This window comes from Microcaecilia unicolor, chromosome 6, assembly GCF_901765095.1.
Source record: "Microcaecilia unicolor chromosome 6, aMicUni1.1, whole genome shotgun sequence".
NCBI classification, from domain to species: Eukaryota; Metazoa; Chordata; class Amphibia; order Gymnophiona; family Siphonopidae; genus Microcaecilia; species Microcaecilia unicolor.
The window spans coordinates 271,233,592-271,258,774 of NC_044036.1; the positions used below are offsets into that span (position 1 = coordinate 271,233,592).

Here is a 25,183-nt window from a genome sequence, read left to right on the forward strand (position 1 = left end):
ATAAATTACATATTACTAACAATAGCTCTGCAAGTTCATTTTTCAATTCTATCAGTTCTCTGGGATGAATACCATCCAGTCCAGGCGATTTGCTACTCTTCAGTTTGTCAAATTGCACCATTACATCTTCCAGGTTTATAGAGATTTGATTCAGTTTCTCTGACTCGTCAGCTTTGAATACCATTTCTGGCACTGGTATCTCTCCAAAATCTTCCTCGGTGATGACTGAAACAAAGAAGTCATCTATTCTTTCTGCTATGGTGTTGCCTTCCCAAAGTGCCCCTTTTAACCCCTCAGTCATCTAGCGGTCCAACTGATTCTTTTGCCGGCTTCTTGCTTTAATGTACCTAAAAAGGTTTTTACTCTGTGTTTTCGCCTCCAATGCAATCTTTTTTTCAAAGTCCCTCTTTGCCTTTCCATTCCTTATGCTGTTTCTTATTATTTTCAGTCGGATCCTTCTTCCATTTTCTGAAGGATTTTCTTTCAGCTCTAATAGCTTCCTTCACCTCACTTTTTAACCATGCCAGTTGTCGCTTGGCCTTCCTTCCTCCTTTTTTAATACGTGGACTATAACTGGCCTGGGTTTCTTTGAACAGCAGAGAAGGGCGACAAAAATGATAAAAGGGATGGGACAACTTTCCTATGAGGAAAGGCTAAAGCAGCTAGGGGAGATATGATAGAGGTCTAATAAAATGATGAGTGTAGTGGAATGGGTAGACGTGAATCGCTTCTTTACTCTTTCCAAATATACTAGGACTAGGGGACACACAATGAAAATGCAAAGTAGTAAATTTAAAACAATTGGAGAAAATATTTCTTCACTCAACGTGTAATTAAACACTGGAATTTGTTGACAGAGAACATGGTAAAAGCAGTTAGCTTTACGGGGTTTAAAAAAAGGTTTGGATAGCTTCCTAAAGGAAAAGTCCATAAGCCATTATCAAGATGGGCTTGGGAAAATCCACTGCTTATTTCTAGGATAAACAGAATAAAACGTATTGTACTGATTTGGGATCTTGCAGGTACTTGTAACCTGGATTGGCCACTGTTAGAAATAGGAGGCGGGGCTTGATGGACCTTCAGGTCTGTCCCAGTATGGCAACATGTATGTACTTATATCCTGAAAATGTGACTGGTAGGGGGTCCCTGGCACAGGTTTAGGAACCATGTATATTTGGTTTAGAGTTTTGGTTTTATTCATTGAACTGGATGCAAATCTAATAGTTACCTGACTGTACTGTTAATAGATTCATTTTCATACAAGCGATTCATAAATGCAAATTAAGGGTACATGAATGAACTTAGTGAAGTAGGTAAATTGTTAGAAACATGTCTACTGTTAATGCCAAGTCAACCATGCTGCAGTGTTATTTGTCTGGAGCAGTGGTTCCCAAATATGTCCTGGGGGACCCCTAGCCAGTTGGGTTTTCAGGATATTTGTGATGAACATGCATAAGACAGGTTAGCGTGCACTGCCTCCATTGTTTGCCACCATTTATTATGTATGTATTGTTGTAAGCTGCATAGATTTGTAGATAGGCGGCATATAAGAAATTTTTACATAAATAAATAAATAAATAAAGACAGTCCCCAAGGACGGATTTGGGAACCACTTTCCAAGAGCAGTATGACAGCTCTGAAAGTGAAACTGTGACTTTTCTCCTCCTGCACACTGTCACTCATCTTTCAGCATAACAAAATCTTGTGACAAATTTTTGACAGGTCATGTTTTAATGGCCTACTAGGATGTTGCAGTGTGTCAAACGAAAGGGAAATACATCTGGTGCTCACAGTGTTGTAGCCACGGGTGGGCCTAGACCCACCTAAAATTGCAGCACTATTGCTATTCTTGGCTTCATGGAAAGGCTGAAGCAGCTGCTAGGCTGAAGCTCTTGCTGAAGCTAGAGTCAGTGCTATATATATATGTTTTCTGGGGGAAGCACTCTTCATCTATGGTGAGCTTAGTGTGTCCAAATAGATGTTTGGAGGGGGTATGCGAGTGAGACTGCGGAGTGATAAACATAAATAGCAACAATTGTTTAAAATCTGTTAATGTTGCAGGTTGAAAGTTTGTGTTGGGCATGTACACTGAGCGGAGAGTATGGTTACAGGTGTGCATGACAACTTAGAGGACACCAGGAGAAAGCTAAAAGCAATTTTATGGGTTGATGGATCAAGCAGTAGGTTCAAAGTGGAATTTTAGCACAGGGGAGGGGGAGGGGGAGAGGGACACAGAGCGAGACAAAAGAAAGCTGCTGTCAGGTTCTTTTGGTGTAGAAACAGAGGCGCTGAGTGAAATTCTGATTGTTTTTTATTTGGTAAAAGAAAAGCACGAGTGTGTGTGGGTACTGCGCAAAGCAAATGCTCAGGAAGTGGGGGCTCGGGCAATGGATCTCTGGCTGGTGGGCCTTGGGCCTCCCCACCAGCAAAGGCAAAGCTTAATAACACCATGGCGAGGGTGGAGGGGGAGAAGAGCTGAAAAGAAATATGTACTTCCCTCCCCCAGTCCTCCCTAAAAATGTTCTTCTGCCTACATCCCTGGATGCTCATTGCCTTGTTGTGAAAATAACTTAAGAAAACTTTGAACGAGAAAAGGGATGTATGTTCCAAATCAGTTCTGCACCAGCAATGTGCCCAAGAGCAGATTTAGCCAGTTCTGTAAAACAGGATCACATTTCAATCCCATTAATATAAAGCTGCAGCCAAAGAGTGTAAGGAGAACAAGCGAAGAACAACTAAACATCTTCTTCAATTTTTATTCTTTTGAGAGGAAGGAAAGTGTAGTCACCTAATAAAACCCATAACAAACTGTTATTTAAACTCTGGAAATGCCAAGCTTACTGAAGCATTGTACATTATACTTGATTATTATTGTGATGTATTTGATTATTGTATCATCTTGTTTATTGTAAACCACTGTAGGTTAAACTTTGCCTCAAGGAATGGCATAAAAGTGTAAAAGAATATACAAGCCTCGAAGAGGACTGAGTATGAATAAAGAGAGAAAGATTAGCAGGGCCAGATAAAGTTCATACTGTTATTACACTTTTACTCAAGTGCCCCAAATCATAACATATCAAGTTAAAAAGTGCACAACTTAAGACAACTTTTGGGTTCTCAAACATTTGAATATCTGTCTCACGGACAGATATTAAACAAAGTTTCAGTATTATATACTTAAGCATTGAGACGCTTTAAAATTCTAAGCCCTCTTTTTAAAAATGTTTGCACAAATCAGTTCAGATTCTGCAGTTCTGGTTCCACTTAGCTCTCTGGTGTTTTGAAGAGGTGAGCTAATATGCTTACCCAGATTTGCAGTCAATTTTGAGACTATTTTGTGTCACTATAAACAATTTAAAAAAAACTGCAAAAAGCAATTTTTGACAGCTGTAACAGACTATAATGTTATTATAAAGCAGCTGTTTTTATTTATATCAAAAGGCATTAGTCATTATTCCTACCCAAGCACTGAAGCTCAGCTAATAACTCTTACCCTGACCTATGGAAAATATGGGTCATGTCTAAGAAATGCTGGCTGAGGATCCTGTTTATAACAATTACACTTGGATAGTATTTTCATCTTAAAAGGATTAAATATTTCTGGTTTGGAGATGTTTACAGTAGGAAGCAGCTATTTAACCATGAACAGTAGCCAGTTCTCTTGCAAGAATTTATCCCAAGAACTGCAAATGAGATCACTTGCATGGGTTAATTCACTAGGTGAGAGGTCCGGTGTGACATGATGGCAGGGGGAAAAAAAAAAGAAAACACATATCCAGCTCAACAAAATCTTCTTTCCTTTAAAAGGGAAAGAAAAGAAGAAGCAAGGCAGAATAAGGATGGACAAGAAAAGTTTTAGTTTTCAGAAGGAGTAGTGCTGCAAGCAGGTTTTGTGTAGGTTTGGTGGCAGGCTCATGATGCATGGGGAACTTTTATTTTTTTAATCTTCATGTGATTCTTGATATACTTTATTATTAGGCAATTTTCCATAGTAGCTGACAATGTTCCTAGTTCAGATGAAATCACAGAGCAAGCCATCGACATAAAAACTTGGAAAACACCATGCTCAAACTCCTCCTTCAAAGACCAGATGTTTTAATATTTAACTACCATTCTGTCACGATTGTGGTGGTGACCCCTCTCAGGCTCACCTTATTTCCGGCAGTCAGCTTCTGAGCTGGCTTCTGTCTGTTCTTCCTGAGTTAGTTCTGTCTCTGTCTCTGTGTGCTAGCTGCTTCCAGCATGGCTCTGATTACTCCACTATACTGCACCTGTGTGTGTTAAGCCTCTCTGTGCTTCAGTGTGCTTTCTGCCTGTGTTTTGGTTTGTGTTCCTCTTGCTCTCTGGTGGCCAGACCTGGTAGCTGCATTAGATTGTCTGTGTGCTGTTTCCCGTTCCAGACTTCAGCCCAGTCCAGTCCTTCCGGCCTGCCATACTTGCTTGGCTTGTTTGAGCCTGCACAGCACCCATAGCTGCCTGGTGATTGCTGCAGCTGAATCTCAGCTGCTGCTGGGCTTATTAGCCATTTGGAAACTCTCTTCTTTGCCTTTGCATCGTCTAAGGTCCCTGGTATGTTGGGGTGCTGGTGCACTTCTGCCTAGTCCAGTTTATAGTCTGTAATTCTTGCCTGATTCTAGTTTACTCTTTGTGTAGCTTCTTGTTCTGTATTGCTTGTTTCCCAGTCTTGTTTCTTGTTTGTATGACTTTGTCTAGTTCTTGGTTGCCTGTGTTTCTTGTTCAGTGGCTACCTGGCAGCTTTCAGTCTTGTCTCTTGTCTGTCAGTATTTGTTCCCTGTTTTAGTGGCTGCTCTGCAGCTTTCAGTCTTGTCTCTTGTCTGTCAGTATTTGTTCCCTGTTTTCATGGCTGCTCTGCAGCTTTCAGTCTTGTCTGTCAGTAGTTGTACCCTGTTTTAGTGGCTGCTCTGCAGCTTGCAGTTCCTGACCCTTTTGGCCTGTCCACTTCCTGCCTAGTGGGTATCCAGTTCCTGCCCTGTCCGGTAAGTCCTGCCGGCCACCTGCACCCAGGGGCTCAACTCCTGAGGAACTGTGGTCAAGTGCAGGTGAAGTCTAGCTGTCCCTGTCAGAGTTCTGTCTTATCCCTGTGTGGGATGGTTTTGCCTGCCGCTGCCGCTCCTCGGCAGTGGCCCAAGGGCTCACAAACCTAGTTCCTGCCTTGAAAACGTGACACATTCCTTTCTCATAGGGGTGATGGCAGTGCCTCAAAGTATACTTCAAAAATTTGTCCCAGTTAACAGGCAGGGACAACAGGACACAACTAAAATGTAAGAGATCAAGGTGGGAAAATGTGGAATACAAATGCAACAAATAAATAAATAAATAAATGAACTTGGGGAAAAATCCACAATTCCAGGAATAACATGCATAGAATGTTTGTACGTTTGTGAAGCTTGCCAGGTGCCCTTGACCTGGATTGGCTGCTGTCGAGGACAGGATGCTGGGCTCGATGGACCCTTGGTCTTTTCCCAGTGTGGCATTACTTATGTACTTATGACCCTTATATTCTGCCAGTATACGGAAGTTCTGACTAGCGCGGGTAGAGGTTTTGAAGTCTCTGTGTTCCCACGCTGTTTTGTTGGCATCTTTGTTGTGTTCAAAGACTGGTTATTTTCAAGGCAAGATTGTATCTCTCTATTGACTGGATTGCTACATTTGAAGGCTGTCACTACAACTAGACCCCTGTAGCAGGTGGTTTCGCCGAAACACAGACTGTGTTGGGTCTGATCAACAAAGTACTGAGTTGAAGCTCCCACCCTGAAGGATCCTTGTGCTTTTTTCATCCTTTTGTCCTGGTTGGATGTGCTTTGGATTCTCTCTCTCATGGTTCTTGTATTCCTTTACACAGGCCACTTACAATTACTTCAATTTAATAATTTTCATTGATCACGACCATCTAATGTACTGCCATATACATATAAATTATAGAGAAAATTGCAAACTTGAAAATAGAACTAACTCTTGCTTTATTCACATAAACAGAATCTGATGACACCACATTTACTTTTTGTGGATTGTTTTGATAATTAAAAGAAGTTAAAAAATACAGCTGTTCAATAGCCGTCTTCTAATCTGTTCGCCCTTAGTGAGGATATAGTGATCTTTGGAGATGTCCTCCTCAACCACTCTCTGTCTGTCCTCTTTTCTCCTAACTCCTCTGTCCATGTGCAATTGAAATATACAGAGCATGTCACTTTTAGAAGTTTATATTTGCTAAGGAAGGGGGGGAGCGGGGGGGGGGGGGGAGGGGTAAATCGAAGACAGGTATATCTAAAACTCTATCTAGCTTATGTTTAACTTTTTGGTCCGATTTTGTATGGTGTCACTTGTTCTGGATATCAATAAACAGATATAAAAAAAAAAAAAAAGAAGAAGTTTATATTTGCTTTTGCTTGATGGGTTATGGTCAGCTTTGCATATTTATTTGTCTAACAGATGTACTAACTTCTTCCAAGTTAGAAACTGATCTCCCACTATTACACATAATACTACCATATGAAATTTCCAGTGCTAGCTCTACTCTGATTTTGTTTTCCAACGCCCCTCTATTTCTCTCTTCCAACCTTTGTAGAACGCTTGTTCGTAAGGCTGCAACAAACCCCCTTAAAGAGCTGTTAGTCCTTAATGAAGTAAGGGAAGGTGCATTCTAATTACTTGACCTTAACATATGGATCTCTATATTAGGTCTTCCATCAACAGATACTGTACTGACATTGTGAATGTTGTTATTGTGAATCACTTTAAAAACATAGTTAATCATAACTGATACAAGTTGTGAAATTAAAGCAGCAGTTCAACAAACTGCAAGATGTACATAGCACTACAGCACAGATATATCTGATATATGTAAAACTAATATCAGAATCTAGACTTATCAACTGTTAATTATTTAAAAACAAATGTGGTATTGTAAACTGCCATGATGGCTTGTCTCAAATAGCAGACAATAAAATAATATAAGAAGCCTGTAAAACAGACCAGTCCACTGGTTCTGCTGTGCACTCCCATGCAGACAGATCTGGTTTCAGGTATTCCATTCCCTAGGTCAGTATTCAACCGTGACAATTAGCAGCCAGATTTAGGATTTGGGAAACTAGTCTATGCAGTCAGTGCCTGGGAAAAGATAGAAAATAGGGTAAAAAAAATTCTCCAGGTAGTTACAAATGAAGCAATTGGTGCCATAACACAACCCTGGCTCCAACTGAGCAAGAAGTCCAAAGGAAGATGAAATAAAACCTGGTCTGAACGAAATAACAAAAAAGGATACCTTCAAAATATATTTACATTGTTGGTATTTTTTTTTTTAATTTAGCCTATCCTTCCATCTCCTCCCAGGAGCCAGAAACGAATTTCCCTCAACACTCACACTCTTTGTTGCCAGGGCCTGGTGAAGGAATTGCCTGATCTGCACCGACTCTTTCCTCCTTGGACATGAGGCGATCTCTGGTTATGCACTCATTCTCTTTTTCTTTGGGGTGGGGGGGTTGAGATCACCTCACCTGCCCTGGCTACAAAAGTACATTTTACCAGTTTTTTTAAAAGATAGCATTGCAACAGTCGCCACACACAGCTATTTAATTTCTTTTAGTGTCAAAGCTTCAGAGGTGGCGAGGACATATACAATTCTTCAGTCAATTTCTGGCTTTTTTTTTCAAAAGATGTTTCAGACATTTGTGTACGGCAGGTTTATGGTTTACTTTATTTGATATACTGCTTTCCACAAAAAATAAAGCAGTGTATGATATTCAAAATATATAAAACAAAGGAAGTGTATCTGTTATTAATGGAAAGTAAAAAGTTCACTGCCTGGGAAGCTGCATGTTTATTATTCAAACAGGAATTCCAGTGGAATACCTATTCAAAAAATAGGAGTGTGAAGGAAGAAAGAAGACCAGGAGAAAGATAACAGCAGAAATACAGAAGCCCTTTTACAAAGCTGTGTAAGCATCTACGCATGCCCAATGCGCACCAAAATGGCATTACCGCCCAGCTCCAGTGTGGCTCTTGCAGTAATTTCATTTTTGGTGCGCATGCAATATGCGCATCTTGAAAATAATTTTTATTTTCGGCCACACGTATCAGACGCGCCCCAACTGACATTTGGCACCCGTAGATCATTACTGCCCAGTTACCGCGTAAGACTTTACCACTAGGTCAATGGCTGGTGGTAAGGGCTCAGACCCAAAATGGATGCGCAGCAATTTTCATTTTGCCGCACGTCCATTTTTATTCTGCGCGTGCCCAAAACCCGCATCTAAACTACCGCAGGCCATTTTTCAGCAAGCCTTTGTAAAAGGACCCCACAAAGAGGGGAAAAAGGGATGTCATCAGCCTAGATGACAGCTTAACCTGAGGTCTCCTGACTCCTCACCTTTATTTTTCTTAATTAACTGACACCTGGAGCTTTTTTGCTACATATCTTCCTTCTATACAATGCAGTGAATGCATTGATGATTACAAAATCAAAGCTACCTGTGGAAGAGATTAGGCGAGTTAGCTCACGAGCTGCTGAAAAGGGCTTGCACTGCATGGACTCCCCCACACAAGTCCCGCTGCAGGATTCTGAAGCTGAATCCTTGATGGGAGAGGAGGATGATGGGGGCTTGGATCGCAGTCTGGTACTAAAATTGGTGTTTGGGCAACTTACGCCAGGAATTAAAAAGCATGCACACCAAAATATTGGATAAAATTGATGTGATTCATATCGATATGACACAGCCGGGCAAGTATACAGAAGTAGAGAACGAGGTGGATGAACACATGCGGGCCATAGTTGAAGCACGGGCTCAAACAGCTGTGCTTCTTCAATTGATGACTTGGAAAATGGAGAAGGGTAAATTTCTGGTTTCAAGGTATGCCAGAGGCTGATGGCGAAGAATATGTCTCTGATATAGTACAAACTATGTGCACAATTGCTGGAGAAGAGTGATATTCAGTTAGAGAGTGTATTGGGCTCTGGGCCCCCTCATAACAAAAAAAGTTGTGTGACATTAATAGTGTGGTTTGCAAAATAATCAAGGAGCTTCTCCTGCAGAAAGTTCAGCAAAGGGGTTTCCATTCCATTTCAGGATACTGCTGTCCAAGTTTATCAAGATGTCTTGTCCTTTTCCCTGGCAAAGAAGCGAGAAATGCACCCTATTTTGGTTGGTCTCAACAAGGAAAATACTAAATACAGCTAGACTTTTCCTTTTAGCCTATGCTTTGGTGCTGCTGGGAAGCTACAGAATTCACTCTGTGGCTCGGGCCTGGAAAATTCTACAAAAGGCAGGTGTACCATCATTGGTCTTTACCGTCTGCCTTGGCTGCTCCAGTGGCTTCCCTGGCCTCGTGCCTGAGGTTTTTCCAGTGGCAGAAAGTGTCAGATAAGAGCAGAAGAGGAAATAGACAGCCCACAGGCTTGTGAGGTAGTGAACCTGACCTCAAGATACATCCAGCCAAAAATCTTTTCAGGATATACACAATGAATATACATCAGGCAGATTTGCACACACTACTTCTTTTGCAAAGCAAATCCACCTCATGTATTATTTATTATGGATATCCTCTAAAAACTGACTTTCTGGGTACATCCCAAAGATTTGGTAATAACCACTGGTGAAAGGCAATGAAAAGTTCCTTAACGTAGTCTGCATAAATGCCATGGTCTCCTTGTAAGTATATAAGAATTTACATACATTGAAAAATAGCCATGCTGGGGTTGTTTTCCTTGGACAAATAGGGGCTTATGCTGTACAAAGCATATCAATAAACTCATGAATCAGTACTGTTTGAATGTTAATGTATTATTTTATTAGGATTTAACTTTGTTGTCACGTGCTTTAGATGGCTGGGTACCAGGAAAGATATAATGTATGCATTTATAAATAATCAAATACACATAAAAAGAACTTCCCTTTGACCCATTTCACTCTCTTCAGACAAAGGCTTCATTCAGTACCCTAAAGCTATGGAATATCTTGCTGATGACAGATGTCATGGCCAACAACATTATGTAACATTTAAAAATATGACTATTTCTGGATGAAATACATGGGTATGAAAATGTAAGCAAGAATCATAAAAAAGTACTGACTTGTGATCATGCTATTCAGGATGAGGAAAGAACTTTCCTGCATACTGTGCAGCTAAGTTGGTTACTGATAGATAGTATTTTCCTCATAACAATATAAGAGTGCCATGCCAGGTCACAGCAAAGGTCCGCCAAGCTCAATATCTTGTCTCCAACAGTGGCCAGTCCAGTTCACTAGAAGTACCCAGCAGATCCTAAGGAACTGATCCATTCCTTGCAGCTCCCTTCCAGGAAAGAGTGGTAGCTTTCTAAGGTTTACCTGGCTAACAACTGTTTATGGACTTCTCCAGGAATTTGTCCAAACCCCTTTTAAATACTTCTATACTAGATGTCTTTACCACATCCTCTGGCAACAAATTCCACTGCTTGATGAGTGAATCTTCCTCCCCCTCCTTAAGAACATAAGAACAGCCATACTGGGTCAGACCAATGGTCCATCTAGCCCAGTATTCCGCTTCCAACAGTGGCTAATCCAGGTCACAAATACCTGGCAAAAACCCAATTAGTAGCAATTTGTGTTAAATCTGATGCAGGAGCAATATAAGCTTATGTACCCTAGAGAACCTTCAGTCTTGTGACTCCTTCAATACTTTTGGGGGTCTTAGCCCCCTCTCTAACATTTTGATAATTAAACTCAAACTTAAACCACAATTATCCCAACACTACCTCTCCCTGAATGATACTGTAAAAATACCTAATTGGACATCATACTTTTAAATATTAAACTTTGTTTTATATATAAACAATGAAGGCAAATCTTATGCATTGCTCACTATGAATTTAATTGTGTTTATTGTTCGGGTGATGCATTTGTTTTTAACTCTGCAGGCTGTTATTTATTTATTTTTTTCAGAAAACTTCTATAGGGAATGCAGATTTCAACTATCATGGGACAAGGCTGATATGCCCCTATTCATCCACTTAGGAAACCAATTCGTCAGCATAATGTTGGTAACTTACTTTATGCCTTGCGCTCTGCTCCAGAGAATTATTCATTGTTCCCTGTGTCTCTCTACTTACTGAATGCATGCTGAATTAGACCAAAACTTGAAATCATTCATGATATTCTGACAGAAAACAAACCTGATTTGTTTTGTGTCACTGAAACCTGGTTGGGAGAGACTGATCAGGTTTTGATAAGACCGGCATGTCCCTCTGCGTATGTGGTGGAACACAGCCCTAAGGGTTCTGATTGGAGTGATTTTTTTTTTCGAAACCTTGAAAGTATTCTATTCTAAAAAAAAAAAATAAATAATAAGAAAAAAATAATCCTTGCCTGGCTGTGAAATGCTTGCGATCCCTCTTAGTCAGTGGAGTATTTGTTTCATCTATCATTGTCCTGCTCCAAATGACACTGACTTGGTGATTCTAATTGAGCTTTTTGATGACTATCATTGAGATATTTCTGAATTTATCATTCTTGGTGATTTTAACTGCCCTTCTTTGGATTTTTTGGAATTGATGTAGACCAGGATCAAGTTGTGATAGAGCCAACATGCCTAAAAGGCCTCCGTCTTGATTTAATTTTCTACTGAGTTCCACTGTTAAAGATGTTCCTCCTCAACTATAAGGCCAGGCAGTCCCATAGTCAGATCATGTTTTACTATCCTTATTATGGATTCCAACTGTGAGTGCAGACTGTTTGTGGTGGTGTTTTAAATTATCATCAGAGATTTAATGCTGAAATCTTTAAAAAGCTTTGGCATGGCTTTTCAGATTCCTTTAATCAAGGTGATAGAAATTTGGTTGGGACCTGGAATATGATGACCTTGATGATTTTTAATTGTACTGCATCTTTGAAAATAGTTCATCTTAAAAGCAAGTCAAGTCAGCCTCATGGTTTTCAGATGACGTTCATCTTGCAAAACAGAAGTTGCGAAGGGCAGAGCAACAACAGTGAAAAACTTGCTTGCTAGAGACAAAGGTTCTATATTAATGTATTTTGCATGACTATCACAAGATAGTTAAGTAAGCAAAAAAAAAAAATGTCCTTTTCCATTCAATAAAAACGTAGCTATCCATATACCTTGTTCAACATTGTCCAGAAGTTTACTTCAACTAAAAATGTATCTATGTAGCCTCAAACTGTGACTACTGATGAGCTAGCATGATATAATAGTGAAAAGATGTTTTCTTTTCCAGGGCTTGATTTAGGGATGAATGGGGTTGTAAGGAAATACAGCTTTGGATTAGGAACCTTGGACAAACTTTTGTTTGTTTGTGGAGGAGTAGGCTAGTGGTTAATGCAGCACACTTTGATCCTGGAGAACTGGGTTTGATTCCCACTGCGGCTCCTTGCGACTCTGGGCAAGTCACTTAACCCTCCATTGCCCCAGGTACACATAAGTACCTGTAAATACTATGTAAACCGCTTTGAATGTACTTGCAAAAACCACAGAAAGGCGGTATATCAAGTCCCATTTCCCCTTCCCTTACATAGGTTTGCTCTTTGCAGGTTGAGTATTTTCTCTCTTATATGCATAAACTCTGCATGTGCTTTGGATGACTGTTCAGGAATCAATATTCAGTGAGATTTATCAGGACAGGAGCTGTTCCTACCTGGATAACTGCTGCTCATTAAGGCTAGTCATAGATATGCAGCAGCATTATCTGGATAATACTGCTGAAAATCACCATCGACTTGGTGCTGTCTCAGTTGTGCCAGGACAGTATGGGGCACAGCCATGAATTACTCCGTTTTCAGTCCACTAACTGAGGTAACTTGCCAGATAAAGTTAGGACAGCAAAAAGGCTGTCCTAACATGATCCAGATGGTTATCTGGGTACTTGTCTAAATATCACTGGTACCTAAGCTGGAGGCCGCTTTCAATCTGGTTATTGAGTGCTGGTATCCAGGTATGGGCCGGAACGGAATAAAAAACCCATAGCGGCCGGCATTTAAAAATACACTGACCGTCACAGGCTGAATATCGGTGTCAATTACTATGGCAATGGTTCCCAAACCTGATCCTGGAGGCACCCCAGCCAGTAAGGTTTCCAGGATCTCCACAATAAACATTCATGAGAGATATTTGCATGCACTGCCTCCACTGCATACAAATCTCTCTCACGAATATTCATTGTGGATATCCTGAAAACCTGACTGGCAAGGGTGCCTCCAGGACCAGGTTTGGGAACCACTGTACTATGGTATAATCATGTTGTATAAGATTTTCCTTTATTGGAAAAATTAGTTAATGCTTTCTTGAAGGAAAGAATTTGCATTCTGAGTTGAGGTAAGCCTCTATTCAACCATTTTTGAATATTTTGAGTAATTATTGCCCACTTTACAACACCATTCCTGTCAAAACTAATTGAGTAACTGGATTTGATTCAACTCACTGAATTCATGAATGACCACAAAATTTTGGACAACTGCTAATTTAGGATTTGCAAAGGATACAGTGCCGAGAGTTTGCTTCCACGTTTGATACTTCAGCTCTTAATGCCTCTGCTATCACTCCATAGTGTGTGTGACCTCACCTTGAAATATTGTGTGTAATTCTTGTTGTCGCATCACAAAGAAAGATATAGCGGAATTTAAAATATGATACAAAGCAGGGCGACTGAAGTGATCAAGAGGATGGAACTCCTTTCATATGAGGAAAGACTTAAGGGCTCTTCAGCTTGGAGAAGAGAAGACAGAGGGGATATGATAGAGGTCTACAAAATCCTGAGTGGAGTAGAATGGGTAAAAGCAAATTGACTGTTTAACTTTCAAAAGTGCAACTACTAGGGGACACGCCATGAAGATACATAACAATACTCTTAAAACAAACAGAAGAAAACATTCTTTCACTCAATGCACAATGAAGTTCTGGAACTCGTTTCCAGTGGATGTGGTAAAAAGTTAGTGTAGCTGGATTTAAAAAAGATATGGAAAAGTTCCTGGAAGTTAAGTCCATAAACTGTTAAGGTAGATCGGGGTGGGGGGACTTCTTATCCTTGTCAGTTGGTAGCATAGAATCTTCCTACATCCTGTGATTCTGTCAGGAACTTATGACCTAGTTTGGCCACTGTTAGAGGCAGGCTACTGGGGTAAATGGACCTTTGTCTTACTCATAATGACATTTTTTTCTGTTCTTATATTTGGTATTGGATCTTAAGAAGCATTAGGCTGTGATGGCTGCCTTTTTAGATGTTTTCATCTACCTTTGATTCTGTTGTGCATTCTGTTTTGCTCAAAATGCTTCATACTTTGGGGATTAATGAGGTGGTTTAAAAACAGTTTGAGTCTTACTTGTTTGTGCACAGCAGCTTAGATCTGGCAATGAAATATCAGATAAGCCTTTATTATGCACCATTTCTGAGCCATGTAAATGGCTAAATATCTGGATATATGTGAATCACAGTCGGGGGGAGGCATTTGGTTTTGATCATAAGAAGAGATCCAGCTAACGCGGTACTCTACATCCTCTGTTCATTCAGGATTTTAGCTACAGGGTACATTGTGGGAAAAAGCATTTCTACCTTCTGAAGTTCACAGATGTACAAAATCATATGCACAGATGTAAGTCTCCCGGGGACAAAAGCGAATGTCCCTCAACCTGACCCAAATACCAATTCTGCAAAAAAAAAAAAAAAAAAACCTACCGTGAGCCATATAGTTCTAAATATCCTGCCATTCATATGGCTCAAATTCTATATAATACAAACTTGTCTGAGCAAATGCTGAATTTCAAAATACTCTTCCTATATGTCAGAACAGTAATTCTCCAACAGATAAAGGGGGTGTATCTCCACGTCACAGTCCATTCAATTTTTATGTCTTAGCATGCCTAGATATCAAAATCAATCTTGTACCTTGAAAGAACCAACTATTAAAGTAATTCCTTGGATATTCTCACCAACATACAAAACATTTCTAGGGCAACACCACCAGAATAGAAATGTCTGCAAATGAAAAAGGCATGGCACTTCAGAATCATTCTGCAAGAAAAGAAAATGCTTTAAAAATTATGCTGAGTGGACTTTTCAGTTACCTTGTTAATGGAAAGACATTTGACCCCAAGGAAATAGATAAAAGTCACCCAAAAGTGAACAAAGGAGGTGTTTGTGGGGGGGGGGGGGGGGGGGGGGATCAACCCAGAATACCATTCATCGCAGCTAACGACTTCTTCATTATGAGTGATGATGGATAAAGACTTCTCATGCTGAGATGAAATCAAGATTTATATGCATTGTTTCCTCTCCCAACTTGTGGGAAGATCATCATCATTTAATTCTATCTCTGCGGCCAGTGATGGGCATCCAGAGAGCTGGTTATCAAACGGCGCAGTCAGCTGGCAAAATCCAAAACGTGCAGTTGGCACATCTGGACTGAGCTGCCACAGCCTAGGGTGAACAATGACTTCTGGCAAGCAGCCAAATTGCTTGCAGACGCTAGCAGGTCTCATCTACAACCGCCCCTCTACCAGTATCTTGCTCATTCTCTCTCTCTCTCTTTTTTTTATGAGAATCAGATTTTCATTGCTTCGTTCAATTGCTCTCCTTTGCCATTTTTTACAGCCCTTATCATTCCCTTGGAATATGGCCTTGAGACAGTTCATCCGTGTCCTTCACTGTGTTATCTATACTAACTTTTATTAAAACTTCAGCTTTCATCTGTAGATAGCTAATTAAATCCATGACAGTTTAGATTGTGGGTTTTAAAAAATTGCATCAAAATATTTAGCAGACTGGGGCTTTGTTTGAGGTTTTTTTTTTTTTTAATACAGTTGAGACTGGATCTTTGCTTTTGGAAGGTTCATTTGCTTCTAAAGACAGGGTATTTATCAGTAACTAAACAGATTTACTGTGTCCTAACAATTTGCATGGCTGTTTCTCACAACTACATCTCAATATCAGAAAATCAGATCTGCAAGTATTGCTCTTGCAAAGCTTGAGTTGAGAATTGCATTTGCAGTTAATACGATGGGCACAATGATGACAAAAGTATTTTTAAGCTATATCATCATCAAATGTTAAGTTTTCATTCAACATTACTTTAATTTGTTCATCTAGCTGTTACCATTTTTGGTTTAATACAGGCTTATATACAGAGAAGGGATTTTTGACTGACACGGTTTTCAATTTAGGCTGTTGCAGTATAGTCTGTGACATACATTAAGTGTTCACTTTGCAACATTATAAAACACACAAATCAGACATGCAACTGGATTCCAATCCTAAGCACCTATTTTCAAAACCCTGCACAGAAAAACAACAGACAAGTTCACTGAGAGCTATTCAAAGACAGAAATGAAAAATTAACTTAGAAAGACAGCTGGATTACTCCATGATAAGTTAAAAGAAAAAAACACCAGCAGCCTCCTATTCATTGCCAAAGATAAATCTACAGGGTGCAGCTAAGAAAAGAAATTCTGGACTAAAATTTAAGAGAGAACACGTACAGGCAGATTTCAGAAAGGATAAAATGAGAAGAACGGTGAAAAAAAATATCTTTGAAAAGCAGCTGCAAAGGTAAAAAATTTACGTCAGGCGTGGATGCTGTTCAAAAATACCATCCTGGAAGCCCAGGCCAGATATATTCCATATATTAGAAAAGGAGGAAGGAAGGGCAAACGACAGCCGGCATGGTTAAAAACTGAGGTGAAGGAAGATCCCTCAGAAAATGGAAGAAGGATACGACTGAAAATAATAAAACAGCATAAGGAATGGCAAGTCAAATGCAAAGCGCTGACAAGGAAGGTAAAGAGAGACTTTGAAAAAAAGATTACGTTGGAGGCAAAAACACATAGCAAAAACTTTTTTAGGTATATTAGAAGCAAGAAGCCGGCAAAAGAATCAGTTAGACAGCTAGATGACCGAGGGGTAAAGGGGGCACTCAGAGAAGACAAAGCCATATCGGAGAGATTAAATTAATTCTCTGCTTCACCGAGGAAGATTTGGGAGCGATACCGGCACCAGAAATGGTATTCAAAGCTGACGAGTCAGAAAAATTGAATCAAGTCTCTATTAACCTGGAAGATGTAATGGGGCAATTTGACAAATTGAACAGTAGCAAATCACCTGGACCGGATGGTATTCATCCCAGAGTACTAATAAAATAGAAAAATGAATTTGCGGAACTATTGTTAGTAATATGTAATTTATCTTTAAAATAGAGAGCCATGGTATAGGAGGTAGTGTTCTATTGTGGATTAAAACCTGGTTAAAAGATAGAGAACAGAGAATAGGGTTAAGGTACATAGTGGGGTTCTGCAGAGGTCTGCGCTGTTTTTTTAAAACATATTTACAAACGATCTAGATATGGGAGTAACTAGTGAGGTAATTAAATTTGCTGATGACACAAAGTTATTCAAAGTTATTAAATCACAGGAAGATTGCGAAAAATTACAAGAGGACCTTAAAAGATTGGGAGACTGGGCCTCCAAATGGCAGATGACAATGAATGTGAGCAAACGCAAAGTGATGCATGTGGGAAAAAGAAACCCGAATTGTAGCTACCCGATGCAAGGTTCCACGTTTTGAGTCACCGACCAAACTCTCTGCTCAGTGTGCGGCGGCAGCAACTAAGAAAGCAAATAGAATGTTAGGTATTATTAGGAAAGGAATGGAAAACAAAAATGATGTTATAATGCCTTTGTATCGCTCCATAGTGCGACCATACCTTGAATATTGTGTGCAATTCTGGTCACCGCATTTCAAAAAAGATATAGTGGAATTAGAAAAGCTACAGAGAAGGGTGACAAAAATGATAAAGGGGATGGGTCGACTTCCTATGAATAAAGGCTAAAGCAGATAGGGTTCTTCAGCTTGGAGAAAAGATGGCTACAATGTTAATAGGGCACTGTTCTGATATACATCTCAGGTACCAAGTGTAAATCCCAAAGTGTTTATTTGTTAACATATACATGCATTTCCCTTATATTCAGAATAAAGTGGGGATTACATTTTAGGCTTGCCCTAGTCCCACCAAGGACAGGCTCAGAACACACCCAAACCATGCCCCCTTGCCATATGTTCATTTTAGAGTTTTTAGAAAATCGGGATTTAAACATTTTAAGCATATAAATGTGTAAATGCCAGTTCATGCACATTTAAATCACAAATACGCTTCTAAAATAAGCACATTAATGAACTGGACTCTGAAAAAAGGGGGAGATAGTTATCCATACTATAGCTTGGTCCCTTTGAACTTCTTCTGTATGAGCCTTCAGAGCTCAAGTCACTAATTGGGTGCTGCTGTACTACCTAATGAAGCATGTGAGTGGATTTTGGAGAGTGGGGAGATATTAAAGGGGTGATACATCAAGGTTAATCTTCTTCCTAGTTAACTGGATCTCCAACCAATCTGGTTCTGGATGCAATCCTAGAGGTCATTTTTATTCTTCTTCTTATCCTGGGGCTTTGGCCTTCCCCTTTGTTTTCAGGTTAATTCATTAAGCTGTCCAAATTTCAACCCCCATAGAAACCAGACATGACAACCTTGGACCCTTTGTTTCAGGCACTCTACCCTATTAATTCAAGACGACCTCATACTCTTCATACATAAGTTGAAAACAGACAATGAAGCATGCTAATTACAGCACCTACACTTGTACTTAAAATTACCATTTTAAGAAATGTTATCCTAGTTGTAGTGTCACAAATTAAAAATGCTACAAAAAATAATTAACCCAAAACCTCTATATACCAGAACATATAATTGTCCTACCTGACCCTTTCTGTGATCCCTTTCTTCGTTTTAGAGCTTTCTGCAATATCTCATTCATGGTGACCTTCATACTGTCCACTTGAATCAGTGAGAATCCATGTGCTGCATTTCTGCAAGGGGAACAAAATTGTACTCAATTACTTAAAAAGACAAAAAAAGGAAAAAGTGATTTATGAATTACAACCAAAATTACTGATCAAATCAAACAATACCATTGCCACTGCTTATTTCCATAATGCTACTATATACAGGAAGTGCTGTCCATGACAGTTTGCTCCATCGAGCTCACAATATAGTCAAGATAAGCACACTTGACAAAACAAAAATCTATAAGAAATGTATTTATTATGAAGAGGAGGTTAAGATTTACAAGCAGACTCAAAAAATTGAGTTTTTAGACTAGATTTGAGCATGGTCAGAGAGGGAGCATGACACTCCAACACAAAAACAAACATGGCAAGAGATTTTAGGTTGGCACAATGGACTCACACTTCCCCTCATAGTCAACCTGTTGAGATTTTGCAATCGCCAACATTATGTGGCAATTTAAGAATGATCTCGAGTAAGGACCACTGGCCCCCAGGCTTGAAGATCACATATGTTTAGGTAGATGAAGTATGTCTATGTTCTAGGAGGGATCATATATTTGTACTGAAATGAAAGAGTTAAAGTGGGAATTGAACTAACCACTAGCCTATTCCATCTACTTGCTTGCTGCTTTCCATAATATCTGGAGCTGACAGAGCCTGATATCTACTGTAACTGTCACATCTTTGTGGGGTGGGAGAGAGTCAGTGACCACTGGGGGATTAAGAGGGGGTCATACCTTAAACTCTACAATCAGCTGGTCAGTTAGGGCATCTTTTTCTTAGATGTGACTGAAACAGGTCTAGATAAAAACATACTTTTTTTTTTGCCCTGGACCTTTTTTTCTGTGCCATTATCGTTGAAAAACATCCAGATTTTATTCCACATAAGTCCTGTCCAAAACATACCTCCAATATGCCCCCTTGCTATCTGGACAAACTCAGTAAAACAGCATCACAAATCTGCCTTTTTGAAAAAAATCACGATTTAGACGTTCTGGCGAGAAAACTGTCCATCTGCCACTTTGTGCTGCTGTTGAGATGTATTTCTCTTTTGAAACAAGGTCTCTTCCTCACTTGAGTAGGGAACTGTTCCCCCAGCCTGGAAATAAACATATGCCTGTCCTACAATGAAGAATAATTAAAAAGGACACAATAATGTCACTAATTATTGGCCCATTGCCATCTTGCCTTTTGTGTCCAAATTTCAGAAATTATAGTTGCCAAACAATTTCTGGACCAAGCAAACTCCTCACATCCTCACTAAATGGGATTCCACAAGCATCATAGGACAGAAACCACCCTCAGTGGTGTGACTAACTTTATCCAGACACACCTAGACCATGACAAAATAGTTCTCCTGATCACCTTAGACTCTTGACCACATTCAATGTCATCAATCATTCTATCCTTCTCAACAGGCTTCAGGAAACAGGCATATCTCATATAGGGGGTCTTTTACTAAAGCTTAGCTCGAGTTATCAGCAGCAGCGCCCATAGGAATAAAATGGGTCCTGCTGCAGATAACTCAAGCTAAGCTTTAGTAAAAGGCCCCTATAATGTGTACTTGGTTCTTTTCCTACTTGACAGCCAGAATTAACACAGTATTATGGCACAATTCCCTTTCTTATTCTTACTCTCTTACATGTGGGGTGCTGCAAGGTTCAATACTTGCACCCATTCTATTCAACATTTTATGCTCCCTTTAGCTCATTTAATACAAACTGGATATAAGCTCTTGTATATATGCAGATGACATTCAAATATTGACCACCTTGAACCCTTTAGATGCTAAACACACTTCCATTATCAACAACAAACCTTCCAGTATAGCACACTGTCTACACACCCATAAATCATAACAGAATCCAGAAAAAAATATAGCCTTGCTACTCTCATATATATTGCCCACTCTTCTTTCAATAGATGGCACTAGCATCATGTTAGTTGATGCTTTGAAAATCCTAGGTGTAATTCCAGATAAACAATTATATTAATTTCATATAGTCTCATTAGTACAGAAATGTTTTTACAAACTGAAAATGATTTGTGCAGTACAACCCCTTTTCACCAAAAATCTATTCATGGTTTATTACACACTTTGGTCCTAAGTCATCTCGACTATAGTAATGAACTATTCCAGAGACTTCAGATAACCGTTAATAAACAACATCTTCAATTTATTCAAAACTTAGCCATTAAACATATCACAGGTGCTAAACAATGGGAATTGCCCAACACGTAAGCTTCTGACATTTAAACAAGCAATACTGAAACAACTGTGCCATTTATGTGCACTTCACTTGAGCATGGTGTCACTTCAGCAACTGTGTCAGTCAAGCACATGTCATCTGTGTATGTCTTATTTACTGTGCACTGAAAAGCCTGTAAGACTTAGCTGAGCCACAAACTTAAAAGTATCGCAAAAAACCACCCCAAAATATAAAGAATAATCCAGGACACTTCCTACTATATAGTTAAACGTTTATTTTAATAAACTGGCTGTACATTGAAAATATTGCAATATGCTGCTTATGTTTACATATTCAAAACTAACTTTATAAGTAACATTAACTAAAAATACTTTGCAGTCAATATTGTTCATGGAATACTTAATTTGCACATTTAGGCTTTTGTATTTCTTCAACGTTTGACACTCTGAATGGCCTCCAGAAACTCTTGTATACAACACATACTGAAGTTCTCCTTCACAGTGAAGAACCGCTAGAAATCTGGGGACTGTTGCTCTGTGTTTGGTATGCCTGGTGCCATCCTTCTAGCTTGTTATTTGTTCTCAGAAAACCTTCAATTTTTCTTTCATGCACTGTCCACATATCTGGTGGGAAACGTGGACGCCTTCATATGCCTCTATAATTTCTTTGATCAGTGTAAGTATCCTCAAAGTAATCCAGCAAACCTGATATCCCAATATTCTTTAGATCAGCTTTACCCTGAAGACAGTCAAACGCTTCGCTGACCTCATGTACTGGTAAGAAATCCAGAGAGCATAACAATTTTGTTATACAACACACATCTCTGTTTTCCGTATAAGCCACAATCAATCCATTCCTTTGCATATTTCTATAGACTGAGTGAAATGGAACAACCAACCCTGAAAATTGACATTTGGGATTTCCTGCTCAAAGGCCGCCTTTGTTGCAGATTCAAAATCTATTATGCAATTTTCAGGCACAAGATTTAAAAAAAAAGTTTTTAAGAATCGTGAACAGCTGACAATATGTAGATTGATATTTATCAAGCAGGATGGTATAAACACAAGGGTAAACATCTGCACTATAAACAGCGTGGATAGTGAACAGCTGGAAGACTACACACATCCAGATAGGCAGAACTTAAAAGATCCAATACAGAATCGCTAATGTATATTTATGATGGGTTTTACATTTGGTTTATCTGCATACTGACCCATATTTTTGCAGTGAAGAAGAAACTGCACAATGCTGCCTGAATGAACAATTGTTTGATATTTTATAGGAATCTGAAAGTCAACAACAGAGATCAGTTCAGGCACATACTCAACTGTGTGTTTATGAGCCCATTGAATTCTACGAGCAATTGATGTTTTCAATGGCGCAGACGCAAGTCCTTCTTCAGTAAATTATGCCATTGCAGAGCTGATCAAGCGCTCAGGGCAGGGGTTCTTAAACCAGTCCTCGGGACACACCCAGCCAGTCAGGTTTTCAGGATATCCACAATGAACATGCATGAGACAGATTTCTATGCACTACCTCCATTGTAGGTTGAGAACCACTGAGCTAGAGGGAAAATGATTTACGCACCCATTTTCAGCCATTCTTTGTAACTTAACCTTTAGCTCCTTGGCAGCAGGATCTGGTGGATGGTTATAGCCGCTCAGTTCTTTAAAATCGACATTACTTGTGCTGTAATCAATAGAAGTGGTTAAACTCCTATTACAATGTTGCTTATCACATTTCCAGTTTATTGTTGTTTTGTTCTTCTTGGAAATATGATAAGAATAGCCATTCAGATGGATTTTCTCTTTTCCTTTCAACGACTTGTAAATTTCCATTCCATAAACTAAAGTAGTTTTCAGCACAGATACAGAACTGAAATGGAAATAACAGTGTGTGCTTAAATGACCCCACACACAACTGATGTACACTTAAAATGACAGTTGCTCAAGTGACACATGCTTAAACTGTCGCACGCTAAAATGATGGATGCTCTAGTGACCGGCAATGACAATGGGATAACTTTATCCACTTGCTTAAAACAGAACACTGGCTCCCAATTTCATTCAGGATTCTCTTTAAAATAATTTCCCTTGTTCGTAGGATAGAAACTCAGGGGCCCTTTTACTAAGCAGTGTAAGCGTCTACACGTACCCAACGCACAGCAAAATAGAGTTACCACCCAGCTACTGCTTGGCTCTTGCTGTAATTTCAGTTTGGCGCATGGCCGAAAAATAATTTTTATTATCGGATGCGCGAAGGTCATTACCGCCTGGTTACCGTGTGAGACTTTAACGCCAGGTCAGTGGCTGGCGGTAAGGTCTCAGACCATTATTCAGCGAATTTTAGTAAAAGGACCCCTCAGGCTTCCCACTCTATTGTGTCTCCTAATCCCCTATGCACCCTCCAGGATACTATGATTTTTACAACAAAATGTACTTGTTGTTCCTTCATTACAGCAGCTCCAGTTAGATTACACTCGCAACTCAATTTTTAGAATTGTTGCCCCTCTCTAAGAAACAATTTAGCACTGTTATTTGCACTTTGAACCATCATACCAGAAGTTTAAGATTAGCCTCAAAACATAGTTCTTTGAGAGAATTTTCAGAAACATTCACACTCTTCCATCCTATCTCTGAATGGTAAATGGTAGGAGGTGGACAACTAAGATATCCAGCAGAGTACACCTTAAACTTCCATCTTGCCCTTTGTAACCTTCTCGGCATTTAAACAATTGTAAACCCTCTCCCCTTTCTTCCATACAGCGAATGCTACATACCTGTAGAAGGTATTCTCCGAGGACAGCAGGCTGATTGTTCTCACTGATGGGTGACGTCCACGGCAGCCCCTCCAATCGGAAACTTCACTAGCAAAGGCCTTTGCTAGTCCTCGCGCGCCCATGCGCGGCCATCTTCCCGCCCGAACCGGCTCATGTTCGTCAGTCCCATATGTAGCAAGACAAAACAAGGGAAGACACAACTCCAAAGGGGAGGCGGGCGGGTTTGTGAGAACAATCAGCCTGCTGTCCTCAGAGAATACCTTCTACAGGTATGTAGCATTCGCTTTCTCCGAGGACAAGCAGGCTGCTTGTTCTCACTGATGGGGTATCCCTAGCCCCCAGGCTCACTCAAAACAACAAACATGGTCAATTGGGCCTCGCAACGGCGAGGACATAACTGAGATTGACCTAACAATTAAACAACTAACTGAGAGTGTAGCCTGGAACAGAATAAACATGGGCCTAGGGGGGTGGAGTTGGATCCTAAACCCCGAACAGATTCTGAAGCACTGACTGCCCGAACCGACTGTCGCGTCGGGTATCCTGCTGCAGGCAGTAATGAGATGTGAATGTGTGGACAGATGACCACGTCGCAGCTTTGCAAATCTCTTCAATAGTGGCTGACTTCAAGTGGGCTACCGACGCTGCCATGGCTCTAACATTATGAGCCGTGACATGACCCTCAAGAGCCAGCCCAGCCTGGGTGTAAGTGAAGGAAATGCAATCTGCTAGCCAATTGGATATGGTGCGTTTCCCCACAGCCACTCCCCTCCTGTTGGGATCAAAAGAAACAAACAATTGGGCGGACTGTCTGTTGGGCTGTGTCCGCTCCAGATAGAAGGCCTATGCTCTCTTGCAGTCCAATGTGTGCAGCTGACGTTCAACAGGGCAGGAATGAGGACGGGGAAAGAATGTTGGCAAGACAATTGACTGGTTCAGATGGAACTCTGACACAACCTTTGGCAAGAACTTAGGGTGAGTGCGGAGGACTACTCTGTTATGATGAAATTTGGTGTAAGGGGCCTGGGCTATCAGGGCCTGAAGCTCACTGACTCTACGAGCTGAAGTAACTGCCACCAAGAAAATGACCTTCCAGGTCAAGTACTTCAGATGGCAGGAGTTCAGTGGCTCAAAAGGAGGTTTCATCAGCTGGGTGAGAACGACATTGAGATCCCATGACACTGTAGGAGGCTTGACAGGGGGCTTTGACAAAAGCAAACCTCTCATGAAGCGAACAACTAAAGGCTGTCCTGAGATCGGCTTACCTTCCACACGGTAATGGTATGCACTGATTGCGCTAAGGTGAACCCTTACAGAGTTGGTCTTGAGACCAGACTCAGATAAGTGCAGAAGGTATTCAAG

At 40.2% G+C, this 25,183-nt stretch overlaps 1 protein-coding gene across 3 annotated transcripts in view; it reads right to left on the reverse strand.

Annotated features, from left to right (window-relative positions):
- Window positions 1-25,183, reverse strand: part of MAPKAP1 (MAPK associated protein 1) — a 453,100-nt gene that overhangs the window by 176,786 nt on the left and 251,131 nt on the right. For all 3 annotated transcript variants that reach the window (XM_030207420.1, XM_030207421.1, XM_030207423.1), the window contains one exon: window positions 18,744-18,853. In XM_030207420.1, the coding sequence (XP_030063280.1) occupies window positions 18,744-18,853 (110 nt within the window). The remainder of the gene's footprint in view (window positions 1-18,743; window positions 18,854-25,183) is intronic.